Source organism: Barbus barbus (assembly GCF_936440315.1).
Source record: "Barbus barbus genome assembly, chromosome: 23".
Classification (NCBI taxonomy): domain Eukaryota; kingdom Metazoa; phylum Chordata; class Actinopteri; order Cypriniformes; family Cyprinidae; genus Barbus; species Barbus barbus.
In genome coordinates, this window is record NC_136751.1 from 16,608,280 (window position 1) to 16,625,477 (window position 17,198).

At 36.5% G+C, this 17,198-nt stretch overlaps 1 protein-coding gene across 1 annotated transcript in view; it reads right to left on the bottom strand.

Annotated features, from left to right (window-relative positions):
- LOC306842890 (ras-specific guanine nucleotide-releasing factor 1) overlaps positions 1–17,198 on the bottom strand; it is a 43,028-nt gene that overhangs the window by 4,832 nt on the left and 20,998 nt on the right. Inside the window, exons 4-17 of the mRNA XM_079374055.1 lie at positions 16,826–16,918; positions 15,957–16,210; positions 14,339–14,418; positions 14,003–14,196; positions 13,486–13,595; positions 12,140–12,258; positions 11,439–11,599; positions 10,284–10,347; positions 9,925–10,067; positions 9,698–9,780; positions 9,366–9,614; positions 3,802–4,172; positions 2,529–2,648; positions 63–233 (exon numbers count right to left, since the gene is read on the bottom strand). Coding sequence (XP_079230181.1) covers positions 63–233; positions 2,529–2,648; positions 3,802–4,172; positions 9,366–9,614; positions 9,698–9,780; positions 9,925–10,067; positions 10,284–10,347; positions 11,439–11,599; positions 12,140–12,258; positions 13,486–13,595; positions 14,003–14,196; positions 14,339–14,418; positions 15,957–16,210; positions 16,826–16,918 — 2,212 coding nt within the window. The remainder of the gene's footprint in view (positions 1–62; positions 234–2,528; positions 2,649–3,801; positions 4,173–9,365; positions 9,615–9,697; positions 9,781–9,924; positions 10,068–10,283; positions 10,348–11,438; positions 11,600–12,139; positions 12,259–13,485; positions 13,596–14,002; positions 14,197–14,338; positions 14,419–15,956; positions 16,211–16,825; positions 16,919–17,198) is intronic.

Here is a 17,198-nt window from a genome sequence, read left to right on the forward strand (position 1 = left end):
CTTCTGCCAGGCAACAAATATCCACAGCCTATGAGAGATTGAAACAGATTGCTGAATCCTACCTGTGCTTGCCAGAGACATGCGGCGGTACTTCTCCTTGGTTGGCGTGCCCTCGTTGGCACCAGCAGTGGCAATGGCGAAGGCAGAAGCGGCAGACAAGGCGCTACGGTTGTTATCCAGCTCCCGACAGGACGACATCACCATGCCATTATTGTATGAGAACAGAGAGAATTCTGCCCAGAGAGAAAGACAAACAGAACACATGATTGTTAAATGCATGTATGGAGGTTAATACCATGTTAATATAGCTTTCATTTCAAAATTAGTCAGTTACTCAATACCAATTAAGAGATTTAAACAAATAAATATAATTTTTGTATACTTCAAGTGATAGAAAGTACCGGCATTTTAAAAAAAGGAAAGAAAAAACAAAAAAAGAAGAAAAAAAACAAGCATAGTTCAGTGTGCAAATATTAGGATGATTCTATCACTGTCAGTTACATTTTTGTGAACATTTAATTAATTGTAAGCCAAAGCAATAAACCAGTAAAGAGTCAAATTTATTATTGATAATACTACTATAAGATAAAATGATGGTAACAACAAGAATATAATATTAATTACATTTTAATTAATATTGATTACAGTGTTAAGCTGTTTATGGTTACAAAGTAATTTAACAATTCGATTAACAGTCAGTTTGCAGCACCATTGGACAATCAGAAATCTAAGAGCTATTTTATAAGAAAGATTTTCAAACATTAATATGAAATATTTTAAGATTTTATATTTTATTAAATATTTTATTCATAAAAATGTACAAAAATTAAAAAGTAATACGAGTAAACAGCACAACTAAGCCTTAAGTAATAATCTACAAACAAAGTTTAAATCTGTACACTAAGATATTCAAGCTGAATTAATAATATAATATTACTGAAATTTTAACAAACCAGTAATATAAATCACTGTACTAGTGCTGTTTGTGACTGCAAAATATTTTACCAGCACACTTTTTGCAACAGTTTTGAATGTGGCTCATTCAATACAATTCTAATAAAGAGCATTTGTAATATAACAATTGAAGTAATATAACAATTTTCCTATGATTTTGCAGTCGGGCAATTAGAAATCTAAGAACTATCTAAAATGATCTACAGTACAAAGTTTGAATCTGTACACTAAGAGATTTGAGCTGAATTAAGAAGAATATCGGTGTACCTAAAACTTGTAGTTACCTAAAACTGCTGGTAGCCCAAAAACTAAAAAGTCCAGATAAAATATAAGTAAATGTGAATTCACTGTGTTTCAGAGTGCTTCCTCTTTAAGGGTACAGCAGGTGTGAAATAAGACAAGATAGACTCGTGCAGAAATAATGGAGGCAGTGACATTATCTCCACTATGGATAAGCCTCCGATGATGACATATGAAAATGTCACAAATATCTACTGCACCCAACGACTGTTAAACAAAAACCACAACCCAGATTGTCTGCGACTGTCAGCAAGACCAAAATAAGCACATATTTCCATACTGTTAGTTTTGTACTTGCAAGCACTTTCCACAGGCTAATGCATCATGTTATCATATGAAAAATGTATTTTTGGAGCATAAGAATGATGATGCGGCATTGATGTAGAGCATCTATGCATCCAGTAGGTGGCGGTACGAAACATAAAATCACAGACTGCGTCTTCATCAAGACAATAGGCAGGGCTCTGGTTCTCAAGATGGTTGAGACTAAAAATAGCTCATCATTTCACTAAGATGTATGTCTCAAATACACTCTCAGAAAATAACAAAAGCAGCGAGTTTGTTGTTGCATGCTTCAGGTAAGGTTTAGACCCCCCCCCCCCCAAGGGTAACCTAAACATGCTTTATTCTTCTACAGCCTTCTAAAGCTTAATGGCAATACTGTGTCACACATATGAAACAACAGGGTGATCGTTGACCTTTGAACCCCCATTTAATTTAGTTTCGAAAGCAAGGAGACAGTACTGTTGCAATGCATCGACCGCACTCAAACAAACCCAGTAACCAGGGTGGCAGAGAGAATACATGCTAATGGTTGCTATGGCACAAGTTTTCCAAACACCTACTCACGCCTCCTTTGGCATTTCCCTGAGCTTTTTTTTTTTTTTTTTAAACCTACAGAATTAATGAGATTTTGCATGAATCGTGTCTTGCGAGGCTTCCATCTACGTCCTCAGGATCACTTCAGACGTTTACAGATACAGCGTGTACTTTAAAACATGAGCGACACGTGGGAACAAAAAACGAGCAGTATGTAGCGACATCTCAAATGCTAAGGAACTTGAAGTTTTTACATCTAGCTAAATTCGCAAACCTTACTGGACTTTTGAATTAAACACTCAGCGAGTCTGCCATTTTGAGCCACTGATAAATGCAACATTTGGCTGGTCTGAAGGGTGCAGGTGGCTTGTCAGCGTGAGATGCAGGTGCTCTGGTATTCATGTCAGTGAGCGATAACAACATGGCAGGGAAGTCTAGGACAGAGTGTCTTCTACCTGAGGAGTTTTTGCATTTGACGTTTTTGGGAGTGGTGGGTGATTTGGTGGGCGACACTTCAGCCTCTGCCTCGTCACTCTGGATCTGGTCGTTGTCACTTTCCTCCCTCACTGAAATGTCTAGAGAAAATCAGTCATAGGTATTACAGTTATCCATATGCATAACATCGAACACATGAAACAACACAATCCCACCATGTTATGACAGTTTGTAGTCTGCATTTAAAAAGTACTGGTATGATTAAAAAGGATTTGTATCCTCAACTCAAAATAAAACTAAAACCATAAAAAAATTAAATTTTTAAACCTGAAATAAAATAAACATTAACTGATATAAAATATATAAAAATGTATTTTATTTCAGTCTGGGAACATTTTTTTATTTTGTTTAGTTAAGGTGAAGAAAGGTACTACATTGACTAAAACTAAAAGCTAAAACCTAATAGAATACAAAAAAAAAGACAAAAACTAATAAAAATAATAGACACAACAAAATTACTATTAGAATGAAAACAGCAAATCTGAACCTTTCCCAATCCCGTGCCCCCTCTCTCTCTCCAACTTTGCTTCCTGTCTAAACACTGTCCTATCAAAATAAAGGCTAAAAAAAGCCAAAAATAAATCTTTAATAAAACAAAAACAAATACTATAATAGTATATCAATGTCTGTCTGACTATACTTGAAGGTACAAGCCATTGCTGAGTTTGTTAAATTATAACAATATCTATAAATACACACACAGACATGTGTGTATTCAAATATTCAGCAATATAAAACTAAAAATTTATATTTTTAAAAATTATATTCATAATATTTACTAACAATATAAAATATTTTGGTAACACTTTACTTAAAGCCTACGGATAATGCATTATAAAATGTTAGTAAAGGTTATAATGCATAATAATTATTCATAATGTGCATTGTAATACATCGTATCTTGTTGTAAATAATTATAACCAAATTTAAAATGCACAGTGTAACAATACATTTATAAAGTTATAATGTAATGTTAACTGTGGTTACTATTATTCATTAATTTGTACAATGCATTATAAGGCGCACTACAAGGCATAATGTTTTATAACTACTTTTATAATGCATTATATATACATAAAGACTTTAAGTGTTACCATTTGTACTAATAAATATTATGAATATAATTTTAAAAAAATAAAGCGCTGTGTTATTATGTTTATGCTGTGGTCGAGAAACAAAAATGATTCTAGTACTACTGAAATTTTGGTGTACTTATTTGCAGTATGATCTCACCCTGTTTGCACAGTGAAGCCTCATCAGCCTTGTCCGTCTTGCCTTCGCCCTCGTCAGGAATCTTGCTGGTGACGGGGCTGGACACGTAGAGCTTGTTGATGTCCAGCGTGGTCTTGCTGAAAGGGGACATGGAGGAATACATGCTTGCATAGCCATTGGAGGAACAGCTAAGGGCAGCCAGGTCCAGAGCCTTCCCACCAGTGATGATGGGGATGTTGAGGGATAGTTTGCGGCGGCGGTTGGGGGACGAGGTCTTGGTGATGGCCAGCGGGGGTGGGGAGGAGAACTTGCGGCTGGCACGGGGCGACTTCGGTGGCTCTCCGTAGAGGAGCTTGTTGTTCTGGCTGCTTGCAAAAAACAGCTCCAGGGATCTATGTGTTGAAAAGAGCAGGAGGGAGGGCTCATTTAATGACCATGTTGTCTTGATTTAAACCTCCTGAGGCTGTCAAATATGGACATGCAATTTCAGAAAAGGAATTGAAAATTTCAATGACTTTCAAATTAAATTTAAATATAGTACCATTTAAAAGTTTTTTTTTTTTTTTTTAAATAATATTTTTTAAAGAATGTAATACTTGTATTTGGCAAGGGTGCATTAAATTAATAAAATGTGACAGTAATAATGTTTATTTATTTATTTTTTTAAATAAATGTTGTTCCTTTGAACTTTATAGTCATTAAAGAAACCTGAAAGAAATCACAATTTCCACAAAAAACAACTGTTTTCAACTTTGACAATAATAAGAAATGTTTCTTGAGCACCAAATGAGCTTTTTAGAAAGATTTCTGAAGGATCACGTGACACTGAAGTGTCACTGATGACACTGCTGAAAATTCAGCTTTGCCATCACAGCAATACATTACATTTTAACATAAATTAAATAAAAAACTGTTATTTTAAATTGTAATAATTGTTCACGTTATTACTGTTTTTTAATCATATTTTTGATCAAATAAATGCAACCTTTCTGAGCTTAAGAGACGTGTTAGTGAGCATAAGAGATCTTACAGATCCCCAACTTTTGAATGGGACTGTAAATATTTTTTTTCCAATGTTTTTTCAATACTTTCTGTCATTCCAGCTTAATATATAGATACAACAAGATAAGGAAGCCATTCAAATGATCTCCCTGAAATAAATTAACAATAAAGAGTTTAAGATCAATATGAAGCTAACACTCCAACCAATGGGAACCTGTCTGAAAAAAAAACTAATTTTTTTCAGTTCAGTGTCACTAGTACTACAGACACCAAATGACACGCTTCACCTTTAAATGAGTCCAGATTTAGAAAACCACCGTCAGCGCACCACTAACCTATAAAAGGACAACAATTATGTATTTGCCTCTCATTGCAGCTCATGATTTAGCCCATAATGGCTTCCCAACGCCGCGCAGTGTGCTCAGGGTATATGCGCTGACAGAGAAAAGCGCCTCTGCGGAGCATAAACAGCCTACTCTTCACATCTCTCTATAAGGTTGGAGAGCGTTGCAGAGAAGCTTTCCCACACATCGAGCCACCCCTACACGTCATGCCTGCACAGAAATAGCCCCTCTTATGACAGTCTGGGTGACCGTTGGAGCTGAGGCAGGGCAGCTGAGCGGGGGAGGTCTGGGGAGGCATCACAGCCATGCAGTCTGCCCAGGGGAGAGTGGGTGCTACAGGCTGTGGGTGTGTGGGAGGTCCCCGGCTCTTACCGATTTGCCTGGATCTCCGTCTCCGGAGCCAACCGGAGGAGGAGACGCAGAAAGCGAGACGAAAATACAGCGTGCATGCGATAGAGAGAGAGCGAGTGAGAGAGGCTGCTCTGGCTGCAAAACGTGCACACTAAATATTTCATCTCGCAGATGCGACACGGGCGGAGGGTGGGGTCCTGCAGCAGAGTGGCCGGTTGCTAAGGTGATGGCGACAGAGCCCCGCTGAGATGCATCAGTCAGGCAGGCACACAGGCGATGTTGCAGGGCCCAATTACAGCTGTTTCCAGCAGAACACACACATACATAGAGCAGGGCGACATGCATTAGTGTGACCTCTCGCAAGCCTTTAGCAACTCCAGCACATCTCACTCCCTTCCCCTTTGGCTTTCTTTCTATTTCACTCTCTTTTCTCTCCTTTTATCCCGTACGCACGCAGACGCTCGCTTGTTCTCACTATAGGGTGACAAACACTGGTGTGACCTCTCTCCTATCACACTGAATAGCTTTTTCATTCTCTCTCACTCCAGAACACAACTCCAGCAAAGCAAAGACCTGCTGCTCATGAAGAGCTGCATGTGCATTTATATATCTGTGCCAAGATACAAGTCCATCAAACGGCATAAAAAATGCTGAGAATTAGAGATGGATAATGATAGGTCCTCCAACAACCAACTAAACAGGTCGACTACTTTTTTTAGACTTTTCTTATATTTACAATACATTCAAATTCTGGGTTTAAAAGGATTTTACTTTTTTTCCTGGAAATTAATAATTAATTAAACAAGAATGCATTAAATTGATCAAGAGTAACAGTAAATATGTAACTGTTTTTAACTTTCTATTCATCAAAGGATCTTGATAAAATGTATCATGGTTTCCGCAAAAATATTAAGCAGCACAACTGTTATCAATTGTGATAATAAGAAATGTTTCTTGAGCAGCAAATCAGCATATTAGAATTATTTCTGAAGGATGATATGACACTGAAGACAGTAAAGATTACAGCTACTAAAAATTCAGTTTTGCCATCATAGGAATAAACTGTATTTTAAAATCTATTATAATAGAAAACAGTTATTTTAAATTGTAATAATGTTAATATATACACTGCTGTTCAAAAGTTTGGGATCAGCGATAAGATTTTTTTTTAATGTTTTTTAAAGAAGTATCTTTTGTTCATCAAGGCGGCAATTATTTGATCAAATATAAAGAAAAAAAAACAGCAATATTGTGAAATATTATTACAATTTAAAACAACAGTTTTCTATTTTATTATACTTTAAAATATAATTTATTCCTGTGATGAAAAGCTGAATTTTCATCAGCCATTACTCCAGTATTCAGTGTCACATGATCCTTCAGAAATCATTTTGATTTATTATCATTATATGTTCAAAACAGTTGTGCTGCTTTAAAGGGGTCATATGACGTTGCTAAAAAGAACATTATTTTGTGTATTTGGTGTAATGCAATGTGTTTATGTTGTTTAAGGTTCAAAAAACACATTATTTTCCATATACTGTACATTATTGTTGCTCCTCTATGCTCCGCCTTTCTGAAATGCGTCGATTTTTACAAAGCTCATCGTTCTGGGCAGTCATGGCCTAATGGATAGAGAGTTGGACTTGTAACCCGGAGGTCGTGGGTTCGAGTCTCAGGTCCAGCAGGGATTGTAGGTGGGGGAGTGAATACCCAACACTCTCTCCACCCTCAATACCACGACTGAGGTGAGACCCTTGAGCAAGGCACCGAACCCCCAACTGCTCCCCGGGCGCCGCACCATTGGCTGCCCACTGCTCCGGGTGTATGTTCACTACTGTGTGTACACTTGGATGGGTTAAATGCAGAGCACAAATTCCGAGTATGGGTCATCATACTTGGGCACACACCACTTCCCTTTCCCCTTTCTCCTTCTGAGAAGCGAGGTGTGCTCTGATTGGCCAGCTGTCCGGTGCATTGTGATTGGCCAAATACCTTAAGAACGTGATGGAAATGTTACACCCCTGACCTATTGTGATGGCGTGTCCCAGTGTGGCGAAAACAATAAAAACCATTATAAACGAGGCATTTGTTGCATACAGTGGGGACATAATCTGATTATAGTGAGTTATACTGTCTTTTTATACGTAAACATTAAAATGTCTGCATATGTGATCGGACAAAACGACAAACAACAAGGGCTACTCTACACAGCTCAAAACTCGCGTTTGAATGGTCAGTGGCAAATTCTTTAAATATGAAAACATACTTACAGGCTGTGAGTCAGAAGCGCCAGACTGTCCTTGCAAAGTTGGAATTGCCCCACTTTATAGAAACAGCCTTTGTGCACAGCTGGCATTGTAGGCTACTCTCCCAGGTTCAGGAAATAGTCCTCTGTAAAATGCGCTGCACACACTCTAATACTTGCATTGTACTGCTCTGGAACAGTGTTGTAAATTCAACTTAACCACTGATTTCTAGTTGTGTCCTGTTTTGGAAGGCCAAACAAAGTACTTTCGCTTTCACGACGAAACACAGCGTCTCCAGGACATAACGCCCTGACGGCAGCAAAGAGAATATAAATCCCGCCCTCTTTCTTTGCGTATACATTTGGGCGGTGTTATGCAAATTGTCCCACACAGTGACATGTGGTGGCGTGTTTAAATGAGGCATTTTAGGAGGGCGTGGACATCTCTTTGGTTTTGAGACTTTAATCTTTGCAACTTTAGGGATCTTAACTATGCATGAACGGCTTGTAACACTCTAAAGAGAAAGGAAAACTTGAAATCGCATCATATGACCCCTTCAATATTTATTTATTTATTTATTTTTGGAACCTGTGATACTTTTTTCAGGATTCTTTGATAAATAAGAAATTAACAGCATATTCAAAATAGAAATATTTTCTAACAATATGTCTTTACTATCACTTATTTTTAAAATCAATTAACACATTCTTGCTGAATAAAAGCGTTAATTTCTTTAAATTCTTTAAAACAAATTACTCATTATAAACTTTTGAACGGCAGTGTATTTTAAAAAAAAATATATAATATTTCAGCCTTTTTAAGGAGTAAACAAATTATTAAGAGCAACTTTAAGAAGCTATGTCAGGTTAATATAGTCATACTTTTAAAACCTGCCTTTCATTCTTGCTCTATTCAGCTGTTTTTGAGCAGAAACATGCCATAAATATTAGCTAAACATAACCAAAATCAGCCTTGTCATGAAGGGCTTCCTTAAGACTGATTAATCGACTACCAAACACCATGCTGCTTTAGTCAGTCGGCTTTATTCTAACATCAAGTTATTAAACTCATCAGTATTATACACCGCAGCCTGTGCTGAATACAACTCTTGTTTAGTGATAGTTGTTCATGAGTTCCTTGTTGGTCCTGAAGAGTTAAACTGTCTGCTGTTCTTCAAAAAAATCCTTCAGGTCCCACAATTTCTTTGGTTTTCCAGCATTTTTGTGTATTTTAACCCTTTCCAACAATGACTTTATGAATTTTGAGATCCATCTTTTCACAATGACAACAACTGAAGGACTCATATGCAAGGTGTAGATCATTCAGGTAACGACACAGTATTAAGAATCAAGGGGGTGCAATCTTTTGAATGGGGTAATTTTTATAAATTCAACTATTTCCTCTTGTGAACTATATGTAAACATCTTTTATGTCAAATATCTTATTCAGGTCAGTACTAAATAATAACATGCATTTTGTATGATCCCGATTCTTTTGGTAAAATAATTAACATTTTGCAGATTCTGAAAGGGGGATGTAAATTTTTGACCTCAACTATATGTACATGAGAGCCGTCTACAGTCAACATCTCTATGCATCCCATGTGATCACATCTTCTGTGCGTTTCCAATTGGCTCACCGGGCTGGTATGGCGCTGATAGGCCTCTTGTATATGGTGATGAGTTTGTCAAGGACTACGTCTGCGCTGGTGAACACGCGGTAGGAGTGCAGGAAGGTGTTGAGGAAGTCGATGGAGAGGAAGCGCAGGTCGGTCAACCTCTCCAGCAGGCGTTCCACGCTGGCATAGCGGATCTGCAACACCTTGCAGGAGTTCATCATCTTACTGAAGCGGATATCAACGTCATCACAGTACAAACTGGCATCAGACCTAAACGTGTGACACAGATTGTTAGGAGTGATTTGCATATTTACAAAAGCATAGTGACTTCTAGTGTGAGAAGAAGTGCTTACTTGATCATCTGGGGCACAGTGACTTTAGAGTTCTCCTCAAAGGCGTTCATCATCAGCCCATTACAGCGAATATTATCTATGCACTGCAGTAAAGAGTGAAAGAGAGAAAGATAGGGGAGAAAAAGAGCGTGAGAACAGTATTTGAACCACAGGATGTGAGTAAAAGGCGAAGGTCTTGCTCAGGGCTGCGTGGATCACTCAGTGCTATCTGATGTGAGCAGACGTGCCTGGCTGATGTCACTGGTCCAGGCTGACTTCTCTTGCCGTGAGGAGGCCACCAGGATGATGGTGAAGGACTGGCTGTCTTTGGGTTCCACCACAATCTTAAAATCCAGGTGCTCCATGTCCTGACCGCTCTTGTCTGACTTGGCTGAAGAGAAAAAAAGAAAGCGTAGTGATCCTCTGGAATAAATCTAGTGGAGGTCTATTGTGATTAGATTTGTGGTTGGATCTACTTCCACAACACGTCAATATCAGTGCGGGTAAGTACATAGGTCTCTTATCAGTGTCAGAATGTAAGCTTTCTTTTGTTATTGGAGATATTTTATGATAGATTTAAGATTAAATCAAGAGTTTTGATACGTACACTCTTCATCGGTGCCCTCTGGTTCCTCTATCAGTGTGCAGTCAATGAGAGACACCACTCCATTCTGCCATTCGGAGACAAGCAACAGTCAGACATGCTCTGAGAATCTATCAAATAATCAATAGCAGCCATACTAAAAGAATCTCCTTCTTGAATTTCCCCACAGACCAAGAGCAATAGTGGCTTATTGAATGTGGTAAAATTACAGTCTGCTGAAGGTGGTAATCACCCTTTTCTGGGCACAACATAAAATTTCACTGGTTTAACAAGGAACCTGATACACTCAAATATCATCCTCTGAGAAATTAAGAAACGATGTAAATCAGAAAACAAACAAGCAAAAAACAGCTTCCCCCGCCCAAAAAATATTTATCTGAATTATATGCCTCAGATTTCAAGTGTTTTTTTTTATATTACAATGGATAATTCTGTTGTGACAGCACAATTTTAATATGATACCATAAAGCACTGCACTACATGGTATATACATTAAAAAAAAGTTAAAATAGGTTTAAAAAAGATTGACAAATATTATGAAAAAGTCGATAATATGCTGATCATTCATCAAAACATGACTAATATTGTTGTTGTTATTTAATTAATTGATTAATTAGATAATTCTGTTCTATTCTATTATTTATTATTTGATTTCCAAGAAGCAATGCATATTATTTATTATTATTATTATTATTATTGTTGCTGTCTATTATTTTCAGTTTATATTATATTTATTTTTATTATATTTCCATGTGGCAAAGTGAATTAAAATCTTATAAAATCATATAAAAGTTACTTAATCTCAAAACTTTGAACTATGAATACTTTTAAATATGTGATAATTTGTTGGGCATTCATTAAAAACAATTATTACTAAAAATTATTAATACTACTACTGCTACTACTAATAGATTATTTAATATTTTATTTTATTCTATTATTTTTAGATTATTTTATTACATTTTAATGGCAATGTTTATTTTTACAAGTTCATTGAAAAGCTAACAAATCTAAGAAAAGTTCCTTCATCTCCTAAAAATGAATGGTATGTGGAAAAATATGTGCTGAAACAGCTTTAAAACTGTCCAATATCTTCTTCATACCACCCCTAGTATGTACTTTTTTTAAGACTGCGTAGCGAAGTGCATGAGGTTTCACCTTGGTGAGGTGTAGTTTTCCTCCAGAGCCTCTAGTGCAGATGATCAGATGTTTGGAGAAGAGGAAACACTGCCTCTCTCCCTCCTTCTTCAGAGACAGAGAGCCCAGTCGGCCACGGGTGATCTTGCCCTTCTCACTCATGGGCACTTGTATCAGAGATCCTGAAAAACATGCATAGAGGCGCAGGATGCGTTAGCCCTGCAGGTAAAGTTGGGAAACGCAGAGCAGACAAATACTATGCCAGCAAATGGGGAAATACTGGACTGACATATGTTCTTATCAGACTCTTATCAGTTTCCTTGTGTCTTCGTACCCTGCAGCGCATCAGTGACATTTCCGATCTCAGGTTCAACACCAGGTTTGACTGGTAAAAATGTGATTACACTTGGAAATGAAAGAGTTGGTCTGGTCTTTGAACACACTGTGCTCTACGGAGACTAGCAGGATTAGGGTGCTCAATCCTTTGAGTTAATGCTCCGCTTTGTGCTTGCAGGGAAAAGAGGGCAGCCTAGAAAAGCCTTGGAGTGGGAAGGGGAGAAGAGGGAGGTGGGGGTCTTGACAATAAGAGGTGACAAGAGTGACAGTTTGCAGAAAAGAACAGAAGGAAAGGAGAATCCAAATCCAAACTTATCAGGGATCTGTGGCCCCTTTCAGCAGAGCGCTCAGGAGGATTTGTGTGTGTGTGTGTGTTAGGAGTTCACCTTGTCTGACAAAGGTCTGGCTGGTGTCTAGGAGAATCTCACAGCCCTCCACGATCATACGCTCGATAGCGAGGTTCTTCCTAATGTTCTCCGTCTCGCTAACCTCATCGTGCATGATTCTGTGGAGGTACATCATTTTAGCACTCACAGTTGTTATTTTTGTCACATACAGATTTTTGAATGTTTTTTTTTTAAACTAATATTATTCTTAACAGAAAAAAAAAAACTAAATGGAAAAGAAATTAACTGAAATACTCAACGAAAGTGAAAACATTTTTAGTTTCACTGAAATTATATTTTAGTTAGCTTTTGAGTTACGAAATATAGTTTAATTATATTTATATAACTAAAATATAACTCTATAACTTTTTGTATATGGCATATTTTAATATATATTTATAAAACATATTGTAGATATACATTTCATGCTACATTTTCATGATTCCAAAACTAAATAAAATAAAATATAATGGCCATATATTAATTTGATCAATTTATATATTGCATACTTTATGTATTTAAAAATATAGTATATTAATATATTTGTTTAAAAAAATCATGATAAAAAATGTCCAAAGTACATAAAATCAAATAAAAATGGCCACAAAGGTATTTTATTATTTGCATATTACATATTTTAATAAATATATTAAAACATATTATATTAATATATTTAAAATGGCATTTCCATGTTTCCAAAAATAACTCAAAATCAAACAAAAATGATTAGAATTTTAGTTTTAGACTCGTCTTCATTAAACATGAAAATGCCACTAGATAATACTAGCAATAACACTAGATAGTAAGTTTTAATAATAAATTTAAATGATGTAACTTAAGCCACTAAGTTAGCATTAAAATGCTAAAAAACGAAATAAACTAAAGCTATAAAATACCGTGAAAACAAATTATCACAGAATGAATATTAAGAATATTAAGAATAGCATGAAAATTAAATTGACATAGTAAACTATAAATAAAATATATTAAAAATGTGATTCACATACTTAAAAGTATGCACTTTCTGTGGCATTATCAAACCGTTAGACAGTCCTTATATATAATATATAATAGTCCTTCCTCTGGCACCATGCTATTATGTTCAGTCCAGTCGGGTTGCACAGTCAGACTGCAGTACCATTTGGTGCCAATAGTGGTGAGGAAATTACACTCTTATAGCATTTAGCAATTGATTTGTTTTGATGATCTTTTTTCAGGAACGAATTACAGCTTCATTCAGCTTCTTTTTCATGAATAAGGCCCATAACCTGTGAGTAGTGAGAAATGATATAGCAATGTTGACACATGGTCATGGATGGGTGTGCTGGAGGCACATTTTGATGTACCTGGAAAGCTCCTCCAGCTTTGACTTGGCATAATCCAAGCTGTTTCTCTCCACATGCTCATGCGGTGTATGTGCTAACAGCTCATGGAGGGTCAGTATGTAACGAGGAATCTGCCAGACAAGAAGCACACGTCATAATGTCAGACAGGAGGTTGTTTTTTTTGCCTTCTGCAACAAACACACTCATCATATCCACACTTAGTCATGTGCATGCATGGAAATCCAAACACAACTTTGCTAACAGTGTTCACTGTATTCTTGCAAAGGAGGCTTAGCGGGGAGCTCTATCACTCATCAGCACATTTATTACCAACGCTGCAAAGCCCAAAGTAGACCTTGCTAGACTAGATCACATGGAAACTGCTTACTCTACAAGAAAAAAGCCATTATGGACCAGAATACACTACAAAATCCTACTTTAAGGAACTAAAAAAGCACATGAGGACCTGCCATGTGCTGCCAGCCAGCTTGTGATTCATAGCATGGTAATGAGAGCCTGAATGAAAGATTATGGTCACCTGGAACATGGGGTAAGTGAGGAACGTCTCCAGTGTGCGCTCCTCACAGTCAGGCTTGGCTTCATACTGTTTAAGCAGCTTGTCAAAGTCGCGGTTCTGCTTGCAGTGGGCCAAGATCTGCAAACTGTACTGGTGGTTGCGTACAAACTCCTGGTAGATGTTCAGCATGGGCAACAGGATGTCAAATAGGTCGGCTGAAGGACAGGAAGGAAGATCAGAGTCGGTGTGACTGGGCCTCAGATCTGTGGCACCTTTTAAAAAAGCTAGCTTGCAATTTGAAGAGTCTACAGAATGTTCTTTGCTGTTGGTTGCCAAATGCTCTGGCAGTGCACTCACCCAAGACTAATGTTGGCCAGCTTGCTATTCGAGCTTTCAACCCTTGGTAGAATATCTGATGCAGAAACATTATGGTTTCGCTGCAGATACAAACAGCACATGTAAACAACAACGCAAGTGTTTCATTATTCCTGATAATCTTTTTAACATGTTTTACTGTATGCTCACCAGGGCAGCATTTATATGAACAAACATACAGTAAAAACAGTTATATTGCAAAATATTATTAGAATTTAAAATAACTGTTTTCTAATTTGATATATTTTAAAATGTAATTTACTCCTGTGATTGCAAACATTACTCTCTCAGTCTTCAGTGTCACATGACCAGTGTTGGTGAATAACTAGTTATATGTAACATAATTACATTATTTAATTACAAAATAAATGTATCTGTAACCTGTTCATTTTTTTTTTAATTAAATTACAGATACTTACTGTATGAAAAAGTTAAATATTACAAGGGGGGTTTCATCTGAATATTTTCACACACATATAGATTTGATTGACTTCTTTCCCAAATTGCATTGACTGCTTTAAAATATGAGACACCAATGTTTCGGGTGTTTGGGACACAGAATAGGACACATGCTTATTTAATAACTGATTTATTTCCTATTTAGTTTTATACATATGCTTTATTTTTTAAGATTAACTGATTTTTTTTTCCAAAGCATTGTTAGATTCTAGTGTTTCCTGTCATGCAAAGATTTAATTTCAAATCTATTAAACTATCTTCTGATTCTAAATCTGTATTTAAGCTCAGAACAATCTCAAAGTAAAAAGAGGTGCTAAAGTCTGAAAGTCTGACAATAATCGGTGTTGAGTCCTACTGTAAGGTTAATCCTACCTGCTTTAAAGGTTTAAAAATGATTAACAGTTGAAAACATTCATTATGCATTTTGAAAAGTAATCAAAAAGTAATCAAATGTAATCAGTAACATTACTTTAATAAAGTAATCTAAATATTTACACTACTTATTACATTTTAAATAGGGTAACTTGTAATTTGTAACCTATTACAATTCCAAAGTAACCTTTCCAACACTGCACATGACCCTTCAGGAATCATTCTAATATGCTAAATTAGAATTTTTAGGATTTAGAATTTCAGGATTCTTTAATGAATAGAAAAAAATCTTTTTTTAATAGAAATCTTTGGTTACATGTCTTTACTGTTTAATCTGTCCTTAGCTTAATTTCTTTTAAAAATGTTATTGACCCAAACTTTTGTGCAATAGTCTCAGATGATTTGTGTAAAGTCGATTGGAAGAAATAAAAATAACCATAAATAAGGCAATTGTTGGTAAAGCAAGAGTACAGAGCCATAAAATGAATGAGGATCACCAAGGTTCAGATAACTTGATCTTGGAAGAATTGGAATTTGCTTTAGAGTTTGATAATTGACAAATCTAAGGTCAGTGTGAGACATTCCCAAGAACTCTTCTACTTCACCAGAGAAGACACATAGACAAGATCAAAGAAGAAACATCTGAGAAGCAGGAGACATCTAATCTCACTGCTGTTGAGGAGAAACAATTGAGATTTTAAAGTGAACTCATTTGAAATGTTTCTCCTGCTAAGCGTGCAGGTTTTTTCTAGCTGAAACTGGTGCTTACCTGTTGAGGAATATGCTGCTGACATCATCATGAGTTATGGGTGGTTTCTTGGAACTGGCAGCCATGCGAAGCGGTCTCAAGAAGTTGTTGACAAGGATATGGAGCTGTTGGACGTATTCAGCCTCTGCTTCCAGCATGCTAAAAACGACTTGGTTCCTCTTCCTCATGCTCTCTGCATGTGGCGAACGGATGTAGTCTTGAATGATGGTCTTCCACTTTCGCCGACACATCCAGCCCCTCAGGAAGCTTTGCACCTGGAGCAGCAGCATTAATTAACAACAATCAATCAATAGAATCACATCAAACTCATCAAAACAATACCTTGACCAATTATGAAACATACGACACTTGCTCTGCTCCAAAACCAAGCTGCATTTCAAGTAATCATAGTTGCTTTCAGCATGCAACTTTTTTTTTAAACATATAGGAAACATTTTTTTTTAGCATTGCAATGAGCTCAGTGAAAAAAAGCAAGATGGATGAAAAGGTGAGTGGTTAGAAATATTTATTTTAAATATATAAATAGTTCACTTATATTTTATTCAGTATTTAAGATTATCCATAGAAATATTTGATGATTTAATCTAATATACAGTTGTGGTCATAAGTTTACAAAGAGTACAACATACAGAATCTGAATAATTTAATAATGTAATAATGTAATAAAATAAATAATATATAAAATAAATAATAAAATGTTTTAATTCAGTACTGCCACAACTACGCAATTTCACATAGAAATTGTTTATATAGTCCACAAAACAATCTGACAGTTATGGGTGCTACCTAATGTAAGCAGCTCACTAGGATTGGACTAGAACTGTGTGATTCAAAGCCATACTTTGAAAAGCCATACAAAAAAGTCTTACTTTCTTGATTTTCTTAATTTCTGAATCATCATCACTAGGTGCAGTGGTGGGATTCGACTGAATCTTCTCGTTGTCTTTGAGCTTTGCTGCGATCTGCAACAAAACAGTGATAAAAATGGCAGAGTCAACACTTCCTTTGCAAAAAAGTTCCTTCCCTCACTACTTCCCAGCATGCTGACAAAGTGATTGAGTCAGGCCAAATCAGTGCCAGCACAGTGTGGCACAAAAAGCTCTCAGATGCCACTCAGCTGATTTCCAATGCTTAGGGTACACAAACTTTCAAATTATTACATGGCCCTGCAATTTGAAAGGGAAACGTTGGGGACACAAAAGAGACGGGAGCTGGCTAGCACAGTCTGAAGGTGAGTGCTCC